At 41.5% G+C, this 10422-nt stretch overlaps 2 protein-coding genes across 2 annotated transcripts; one reads left to right on the plus strand and one right to left on the minus strand.

The window, feature by feature from the left end:
• Positions 1 to 1418: 1418 nt before the first annotated feature.
• LOC311045048 (ATPase WRNIP1-like) lies at positions 1419 to 4837 on the plus strand (the record flags this gene model as incomplete). Its single annotated transcript, XM_084056860.1, has 4 exons — positions 1419 to 1752; positions 2693 to 2848; positions 3075 to 3154; positions 4146 to 4837. The coding sequence occupies 4 exons, from the start codon at positions 1419 to 1421 to the stop codon at positions 4422 to 4424; spliced, it is 849 nt and encodes a 282-aa protein (XP_083912986.1). The 3' UTR covers positions 4425 to 4837.
• Positions 4838 to 4955: 118 nt separating this feature from the next.
• LOC311045049 (proproteinase E-like) lies at positions 4956 to 8994 on the minus strand (the record flags this gene model as incomplete). The annotated part of the gene is made up of 8 exons (XM_084056861.1): positions 4956 to 4973; positions 5063 to 5215; positions 6299 to 6441; positions 7019 to 7152; positions 7356 to 7481; positions 7820 to 7902; positions 8495 to 8589; positions 8949 to 8994. The coding sequence occupies 8 exons, from the start codon at positions 8992 to 8994 to the stop codon at positions 4956 to 4958; spliced, it is 798 nt and encodes a 265-aa protein (XP_083912987.1).
• Between the last annotated feature and the right edge of the window lie 1428 nt (positions 8995 to 10422).

Genomic DNA, 10422 nt, shown 5'->3' on the forward strand with positions numbered 1-10422 from the left:
AAGAGCTATTTTATTGAAATGTCAGGTTTTGCTTAAACTTAAAATACATTTGGCCCGGACTGCTGGCGTAGCGGTCCGGGCACTTAGGCTCAGTGTAGCCTAGCCTGGGAAGCAAAGCTTTTCGGGTCTATGATCCGGTCGGGAGCGGAAGTAGCCCTACGTCACCAGGCGCGTCATCAGGCGCCCGGATCGCGAAAATCCGGAAAGACTTCACCCCAAAATAGGTCTGTCCTAATAAAATCCTTGATGCAGCGTAGTTTAGCTTATTTTTTAAATATAAATGTGAGTGTACTTTCCGGAGACAATAATAACACATTGTAAAGCATTTTATAATTACTTACAAGGTTAAGTATCCTAATCCTCCCATAATTCTACAAACCTGTCACCAAAACCTGTCACCAAAACCTGTCTGTTCTGCCCTGTTCTCCTCAGTGGCTGGAGCAATTGATCTGCATTTGCACACAGGCATTGCACATTACCATATGCACCAAATAACGATGCCCGTTTTTCACTCCCAAAATATAACCTGTTTATTAGCGTTTTTATGTAAACAGCAGAGATTCGCAAATTCGGGCTATGGGACCTATCATCGCCATGGTTACATTTTCACTGAATGTCACTGATGTCATACTTAAATGTGACCTCACCAGTATGACACGAGCAATGTAACCAGCAGGATAAAAATCATTGCAGCCTCAGAGAGAGTCCAGATTAAATCAACGCTCAGAGTAATCTCCAGCAGACCTCTTCACCACAGATCTCTTCAAGGCTGTTTTCGTCAAGACTCTTTCGACCAAGATACTAGAATCTAGAAACAGTTCTCTGGCTCTTTGCTTTGGCTCTTGAGCTCTTCATTATTCTACAGAGCAACAAGACACCCAACAGGTTTACTTCAATTCAACATTGTTGTGTTCACAATGTTTCATTGGATGGTGCATCTGAAAGCGCCACTAGAGGAACAGCATTCTAATTTAGCAGTGGGACACAAGCACGTAGGAAAGAACATTGACTTCAACACATTGTCTTTGCGCTGGATGATATTGCCTCCAGCACCTGGAAGAGGTCATCCTGAGATTCCCTCCAGGTACCACGGCTACACAGCTGTGCTGATAGACAATATCGCCTACATCTGGGGAGGGTGTCCTTACAGCAACATACTTTATGCATTTGATGTTGACACCCGCAGATGGCTCAAACCACAGGTGTCTGGGACTGTTCCAGAGGGGAGGTCCGACCACTCAGCCTGTGTCTTGGGGAAGGTCATGTATATACATGGAGGATGCAACCACACGCTGCATGGATACACTAATGACATGTACAAGTTGGACACCACCATAATGGTCTGGTCTTTAATTAACACCAGAGGCACTCCACCATCTGCTTCAGGGGGTCACTCTGCCACCATCATTGGGACAAAGATGTTTGTATTTGGGGGCGAAGGGGACCGTCTGATCGACACCATCAGAGTGTTTGACACAGAGACCAACTGCTGGCTGAACATGCCTTCTACACAGCTTCTACCAGAAAGACGAACTTGTCATGCATCTTTTACCTACAATGGAGAGCTGTACATATTTGGTGGCTACAACCCCAGGCTCATGAGCCGCAACCAGCGCTTCAAAGATCTGTGGAAATTCAGTCCGGAGAGCTTCTCCTGGAAGAAGGTTGAGACCAAGGGGAAGCCGGCGCAAATCCGTAGGATGTTCTATTGCATGGTGGGAGATCGTATCTTCTTTAAAGCACACGTCACAAGTGACCTGTATGTCTTACACTTAAGTCCTAGTCTGAAGACGTTATGCAAGCTAGCAGTTATTCAGTACGGTCTGGAGCAGTCAGAACTCCCATACAACATCAGGTGGGAACTGGCAGCCATACCGACAGCAGCTGAAAATATAACCACAAAGAGAGACAAAAAAGCTAAACCAAACAGCAAGCTCAAAACTAAAAAAAAAAAAAAAGAAGAAACAACCCACCCTATTTGCTTAGCCATGGGCCTTCAACAAGGGGTCCTCAGAGATACTAACCAAATGTTTTTTCTTTTCTTTTTATTAACTCTTTGCCTGCTATGGGGTAGCTGTTATCTACCCCAGTGGTTCTCAAACTTTTTGGTGCCAAGGACCCCCAAATAGACTCTTATTAGACCGCGGACCCCCATTTGAAAAGATAAGCCAGGGACCCCAATAATAGAAGATTTTTTTACGGCTCTCTAGCAGTGATTTCAACAATTTTAATTTCAAGGACCCCCAGTTTGACATGTATTAGGGCTACGGACCCCCATTTAATGGCATGTATGTCTCTGGGACCCCAATTCATATTGTAAAATCAATGTTAATTTAACTCTGAGAGTGTACAAATGGAACCAAATGGACCTGTTAGGGTCCATTTGGTTCCATTTGTACACTCTCAGAGTTACAGACCCATAAGGGTCCATTTGGTCCCTGTCCATCATTTAGCTGGGGACCCCCTGGAACCCCCTCAAGTACCCCTGGGGTCCTCGGACCCCACTTTGAGAACCAATGATCTACCCTATCTATGAATGATGCTTTCACTGCCTGATGGCGACAGACCCAGAATTTACGTCATTTAAAAAAATTAAAGGTGTGTGTGTGTGTGTGCGTGCGTGCGTGCGTGCGTGCGTGCGTGCGTGCGTGCGTGCGTGCGTGCGTGCGTGCGTGCGTGCGTGAACATCAAGGAGAGGAACACTTCAACTGCATCTCATCGTTGCATAAGTCAATGAGAGGCTCTCACGCGAATGCCTCCCTCTACTGGTTGGGTCGCATGCTGGAGGGAGGCGAGGAGCCTCTGTATGTGGCTCGCAGGCTGGTCCGCTTCGTCAGTGAAGATATTGGTTTGTAACTACATTATTATACAAAAATGATTTATGCAAGCAAAAGCATATTTACTCTGTTGAATAATTACTATTTACTCTGTTAAAACTGTTGTGAAATTATCCCTATCTATATAAATGTATGTGAAACTAACCAGCCGAGCCATAACCTTTTTACAAGTAGGAACAGGACCAAATGGAAAAATCCGGCTTCACTCTGACTGTATGTCACATGTGTGTTGGTCAGGTATGGCAGATCCCTCTGCCCTCCCCCAGGCTGTGTCTGCCTTTCAGGCCTGTCACTTCATCGGGATGCCTGAATGTGAGGTAAGCCACTGACTGAGCCTACTCTGAAATGATGCAAGTTGGGAATGCATGCATGCCCCTACCCGTTTCAATACCCGTTGCACCCATTGTAAAGAGTATCCAGTGAGGTACCCACTACCATACAACAGACTGACTAAATATGGAGATGCAGGGATCCCTTGTGACATCATAAAATGCTGACGTCATGTTGATGACATACACGGGCATAAAGACAGACAGACCCACAAACAGACAGACAGATACAGGTAAAATAATAGAGTTCTATTGTGCTCGCTATCACTTATATTAGTGCAGCAACACAAACGTGATGCAAAGTTTGCCCAATCCAAGAAGCCGATGGGTTGGCTAATCAGGGAAGATGATGCCTACATCCCCCCACTCACACACATATCTATATATATATACAATTTGAATCCTGCGCCATGTCGGTTGTCAGTATGTTTGTCAGTATGTTGTATGTACGTTGCATCACTCCGATATCCTATCCTACCTATAAATTCTAGGATGCCGTCAGATCGCACCAGTTCGACGGCTTCCATAGTGGGTTTTGGTCATTGGAGAGGTGATGCACGTCACCTCTTTCTGAAGTGGGTACTTTCAAAGCCTGCCGTGGATTTAGGAGAGCACAAAACTCTCTCTCACACTGTGAGGTGCCTGTAAGGTGGCACTGCAAAGTGAACGACGCGTCACGCTAGACGTTCGGGCCGCGTAGCGGCCCGAACTTCTAGTTCAGTACAATCTCCACGGAACCCGCGGTTGATCAGTCAGACGACGGTGCCTGACTTATGCCCTGGACAGTTACACAGACGGACAGGTTTTGTGAATTCATAGATCCGATAGATAGATATAGATGACATTAGAGCAAAATGGCTGGCATGTGAATTATGGTCAATGAACACCTTCAGTGGCTCTGACAGTCGTGACATGATTTGTAGTTGATCTGCCACACAAAGGCTTTATTTACCCTCCTTCCTTTTACCCCGCTTTACAGGTGATCCTGGCTCAGTGTGTAGTGTATTTGGCTCGGGCACCGAAGTCTGTGGATATCTACAAGGCCTACAACAATGTGAAGGCCAGTCTGAGGAACCACAAAGGACCCCTACCTTCGGTTCCCCTGCACCTTCGCAATGCCCCCACCAAGCCAATGAAGCAACTGGGATACTCAAAGGGTTACAAATACAATCCAGCCTTCAGTTCCGCTGTAGAGCAGCAGTACTTACCTGAGGAGCTGCAGGGTACAGACTTCTTCACCTGGACGCCCACTGAGTGAGCACCGAGCATTGGGATAATTCACAGAATATCTTGTAAGTTGAGTTCAAGGAAAGGCAAACTGAATTTATTGGAGCAAGATGGCAGTGTGCACAGACAGTGGTTTATTTCAGCTCTTTTCACAAGTACTATTTGTGTATATCAATTAGGCTTTTCTGTTGGAAATCAAAAATAGATTGGGGGGTGTTTTCCCGTAATATAGGATAAAATAAGTTTCATATTTTAGAATACAAATATGTTCAAATATCTCTGACTCGGTCATATGTGAGTAAAAATCCAGGGAATCTCCTTCATACCTGAAGCACCATACCAAATCAGCACTATGTTTAAATGATAAATGTGTTCAGATCTATTGTAAATATTGTAATATTTACAAAAAAGTGTAATGTAAAATGTTCTAATGGATTGTTCTCATTAAAATCTTTCAGACTTTTTTTTCCAGATTCTTGCAGTTTGACAGAATACTACAACATCAGCTGAGATTTGAGAAGCCCTTTTATTGCATAGTCACAGGGACAGCAAAGAGAAAACTTCAGTTTTGAGCCATTGTCTGCAAGAAAAAAAAGGCAAATGATATCTTGTGTGAATAAATACACAGTAGCTAAGAATGGTACCAACACTCCATGAGGCATCACTCACCTCACTGATCCAGGGGATGAAAGAAGCCACACGGGTAAACACTGTGGGTTTCTGGGCAGTATTACAGCCACTTCCACTGACAAAGCTGGTCACTCCTTGGACATACCATTTTCCATCTTCGCCCTTACAGTTCAGAGGACCCCCAGAGTCACCCTAAAATAAGTCAGATAATAATGTGTTATGAGCAAATAAATAACACTAACTCTAGTCCATAACCACATTTCCATGCACCCACCGTCCATCCGGGCTATGTTACTGCGACTGCAACTACAGAACACATAGCCTGTGGCAAAAAGGCTAAAATCAGCTGTATTCCCTGTATTTGCATGCCAGTGGTCAATGCCCATTGCAATTTCAGATCTTTTGCTAAGTCAACCCACTGAGGAGAAAAATGGATGAGGACAGACTGAGTTTTGTTAATTTAATAGTAAGATAAGATAAGATGGTCAAACTGTTTAACCATGTTATGCAATCAAGACTCAGACTTAAGAAAAGAGTACTGGAGCATATAAATGTGCTTTTTTAAGCAAATTCTGATGTTTCAGTGCAATAGCATCTTCATTAGAGTGAGTAGTAGTGTCCTCATCACAGTCAATGAAGATGATGCTATTTTTATTGAAATGTCAGTTTTTGCTTAAACTTAAAATAAATGTATGTTCAAGAACTGCTACTGTGTCTCGTTGGTGAAATGGTCTGAATCAGAGAGAGACTTCTAATATGTGAGGGGCCGTGTTTTTTTATTCCTTTTTTCATTTTATTTTTTTATTGTATTACATTTTTTTCATAAAAAAAGAAAGGGAAAACAATGAAAAAGGTAATTGAAAAAACACGGTCTCCTCATGTATTAGAAGGACAATATCAGTCACCAGAACCAAGGACGGGTGTTTCTGATGAATCTAACATGGTTAAAATGGAGTTTTAAATTACAATGGGTTTGTATAGGAAGGGGGCATGTCTGATAAAAATGAATATCAAATATCTAAATACTGAATCAAGCAACTTAAAAACTGTCGGGGGTGCTCCCAAAAGCCTGAGTAGACAATAAAATTACCATTTAAAAAAAAAAGTACATACATAGGGGCATCACATACTCCAGGGCTTCATTTGGAACGTTAGGCCTACTCCCTTTCAAGTTCGTACTTGTATACTGTCATCATTACATTTCACAGTGTACAGTACAGTAAGTGCTGTCCTTTGTTTTTGGTGAGAAATTATAGTTTGGTGATTAGTTCTCACATGGCAGGCAGACTTGGTCTCTCCTCCAGCACAGATCATGGTTGGCTTCACTGAGCTGCCCCACCAGTCACTGCTACTACAGATGCTGTTCTCCACCACTGGGAGCAGGGCCTGCTGTAGTTTGCTTGCCCTGGGACCACCGGCTGACAGACAAAAGACAAAAAGAAAGAGGTCAGACCTGCTCTATTCATATATTATTATGCACATTATTTGCAATAATAGAGGCTTGTAGTAATATAGAGCATTTAAAGAATCAGAATCATTTTTATTGCAGGTATGTTTGCACAACATGCTAGGAGATTTTCTCGTAGCTGGGAATTAACTAAAACACTAGTCAAATTATTTCCCTCTGTCTGGTTTCCAGGATATTAGTCTCAGTCAGGTTGGTGCATTACACTGAAGGCACAGTATAGAAACGTTTCTATACTGTTGCTTCAGTTTATTACACCAATCTGACTGTAACATGATATTAATTTCAAACATACCTGTCAAGCAGATGAAGTCATAAATCATCATGACACCTGGCATACCGATAAACATTATTCTGAGTAAAAATAGTTGATGCAAATAAAAATGTTATTTCTCTACTGTTGTTTTTTAGGCATTGCAATACCAACATTTTACAGTTTCGACACAGTTTATGTCCCCCCCATAGTGTGTGTGTGTGTGTGTGTGTGTGTGTGTGTGTGTGACCCTATTAGACTTGGCAGTAGATCTTACAGTACAGACGTCCCCAGCCTGTGACATAACAAGGCTGTTTGTTTACAAGGACAGCTCCAGGTGCCATGCATGCTGGCTGGACTTTGTCATTGATGATGGCATTCTTCTCCAGCTTCAGCAGGGCAATGTCATTCCTAGTCAGGATGAAATGACAAAAAAATAATGCATTATTCATGAATGAATAATAAGGCATGACAAATTATTAAAGCCTGTTCATTGCCATTTGAAAACTTTGCTATTTGTTCAGCTGTTGATCTACAAGAAATTCTCAGGGCACGCTTCTTGTTCAAGGACATATTTACACTATCACACCGTGAACCTTTGCTGCTCAACCTACCCACAAGAGACACAGTTGTCATTCCACTTAGGGTGGAGGAACATCTTCTCCACCATAATGGACTGCTCAGATCCATCCGTTTTGTCCAGGTCATGCTCAGCGAGAACCACCCTATATGTGTGGAACCTGTATAAAGAGTGAACAACAAGAACAAGGGACCTTGTCTGATTCCTCGTATATTCGGTTATTCATTTTACAGTACAACCATCTGGAAGTGTTTTTATTTTGATCACACTGTGATTCATTTGTACTGACCTATAAACAGTGTTTTGTAAAAGTACTGGTATTGGTACTCAGGAGCACTCAGTGACGTTTAAATAGGTATTTGGCATGCCTTCTGTTAATGTGGTCTGCTGCTCTCTCAGATTTCAAGTCTTTAACCACTTAGGGCCTATTCAAAAAATAGTCTACTCTAACTATAATAGTTACTTTCAGAGTATGTACAAACAAAAACATAAGCTTACGTGATGCAGTGTGCAGCCGTCAAGACCCAGTTAGGAGCAATGAGTGTCCCTCCACAAGTTGGGAAGAAAGATTCCAGAGAAACCTAAGAGCAAGAGAACTGTCAAATTTACGGGATTAATGGGATACTGTACGTATCCCATTCAATTATCAATTTACGCGATTAAGAGTTACAGTGGTTCATATTCATTTTCCTTTAGATCTTACTTAGACCAGAATCCTAATTTCTCCCATGACCTGGGGGGATTGTCCTTTGGCAAAATGGCAGATGTTTGGTTTACCATGCGGGAGACCTGGGCTTAAATTCAGATGGTTATATCAATAAAACAGCAATTATATGCCACCACCTGCTGTGCAGAGTTTTGTTAAGTTACCAGAGAACAGTCAGGTCATGAAAGTGTTTAGGCTACTAAATTATTATAAGATTGTAGATGTTAGATGACACCATTACTAATATTAAGAAGACAAGTTGGCTTTTAACACTTGGGTTAGAATAATTACAATACAGTAGCGGAAGTTACATATTTTAGGAATTTCTGAAATGTTTGAGTTTAGTGTACTTGTATGTGCTATGGGCCCAGTATTCATAAAACGTGGCACATGGAGGATGTCCATGTATAAGCTATTATCTTATTCAAAACATGACATCTTTCACATGTCCATTTATGTTGCTCTACCTGCCATGGCCAACTATAAGGACGGGCTTCTTCACCGTTCACCACACGGCTGGTGCTGGGCTCATGGCTTGGAGTGCCACATCCAGATCCAGACACTAGAATACACAGTGATCAAGGGCTGGTATGAGTATGTTGCTCCTTAAAAATGTGCATTCTATGACAAATAATCTAAATCAGTGGTTCTCAACCTTTTATAAAGGACCGCCAGTTTGATATGCATTAGGCCACGGACCCCCATTTGACACAATTGTTTATCTCTGGGACCCCAAACTACGCTGTTTATTTAACTCACAGTGTACAAATGGAACCAAATGGACCCCGTAAGAGTTACAGACACGCAAGGGTCCATTTGGACCTCTGGTGGTCCCCGGACCCGACATTGAGAACCAGTGATCTAAATTATATTGAATGCTGCTTAATAAACCGAAAACAATGTGTTTAATTCTTAACTCACCAGTAGTGACTGTGGCGGCCAACAGGAAGACAAGTGGCAGTTCCATTCTCATATGCATCCAAAAGAACAGGCTGACCTCGCAGAGCTATTTATAGGCAGCCATCCAGGTAAGCCTGAGATCTTTCCTCCCATTCTCCAGGTGGCTATTCTCCCATTCTCCACATTTGTGCATATCTAACCTAATCTCATGTACATACTGTTCCAGCTGGTTTATGTTATGTGTATACAGTATGCAGAATTTGCAGTTAAAGGGATATTTCACTTTCAAAAAAACTTTTGGTCATTTTATGGTCTACTCAGGCTTTAGTGAGCCCTCCAGACCGTTTTTAAGTTGCTTTATTCAGTATTTAGATATTTGATATTCATTTTACCAGCCACGCCCCCTTCCTATACAAACCCATTATAACTTAAAACTCAATTTTTAACCTGTTTAACCATCAAAAACACCCGTCCTTGGTTCTGGTGACTCACCCTGCCCTCCTAATGCGTGAGGGGGCCGTGTTTTTTTTATTACTTTTTTCATTTATTTTTAATATATATTTTTTGTATTTAATTTTTTCATTTTCCAAAAAAATATATTAAAAATAAATGAAAAAAGTAATCAAAAAAACATGGCCCCCTCACGCATTAGGAGGGCAGGGTGAGTCACCAGAACCAAGGACGGGTGTTTTTGATGGTTAAACAGGTTAAAAATTGAGTTTTAAGTTATAATGGGTTTGTATAGGAAGGGGGCGTGGCTGGTAAAATGAATATCAAATATCTAAATACTGAATAAAGCAACTTAAAAACGGTCTGGAGGGCTCACTAAAGCCTGAGTAGACCATAAAATGACCAAAAGTTTTTATGAAAGTGAAATATCCCTTTAAGATATCTTAGATTTTTGCCTATTCCTGACATGTTTGATTTCTTTTTCTCCTTGTTCTACCTGACCCCCCGCTTCTTTTCTTTTTCGTTTGATTTTGATTTTTTTATTCATAAATTATTTTGAAAAATCATTGAATTTGTTTTAAATTCATGAAAAATTATTTATTTATTTTTATGTTTTGAAATAATAATTAAAAACAAAATAGAGATTAAGGAATATTTATTTACTTGTTTATGGGTCACAACTTGTGACCCATAAAAATGTGTCTGTGACCCACAAATAGTTAGTGGTTGCTCATTTTAAAAATGAAAATCACACCGTTTGATTTGTGTCAAAGCATCTAATTGTGCCTATCAGTTATAGGCACAATGACATGCTTAGACTTTAATGGGCTATCATCACAGTGCATCCGTTCATTTTATTTTAACCCTTCACATTTTCTCCCACTTCTGTGGCTTCTGTTACAATGCATCTAGATCTGAGAATGTCAAAAGATGGTTTTATTTTCTTCCATTTGCTGGAAAGTATACTCCACGCCAGAGGAGGGCGCTCTAGACACAATTGCGGCTGCTAACGGGGGAAATAGACCAGAGTTACGGAAGAAGTGTT

The sequence above is a fragment of the Gymnoscopelus microlampas genome (assembly GCF_963454915.1).
Source record: "Gymnoscopelus microlampas genome assembly, chromosome: 5".
NCBI lineage: Eukaryota > Metazoa > Chordata > Actinopteri > Myctophiformes > Myctophidae > Gymnoscopelus > Gymnoscopelus microlampas.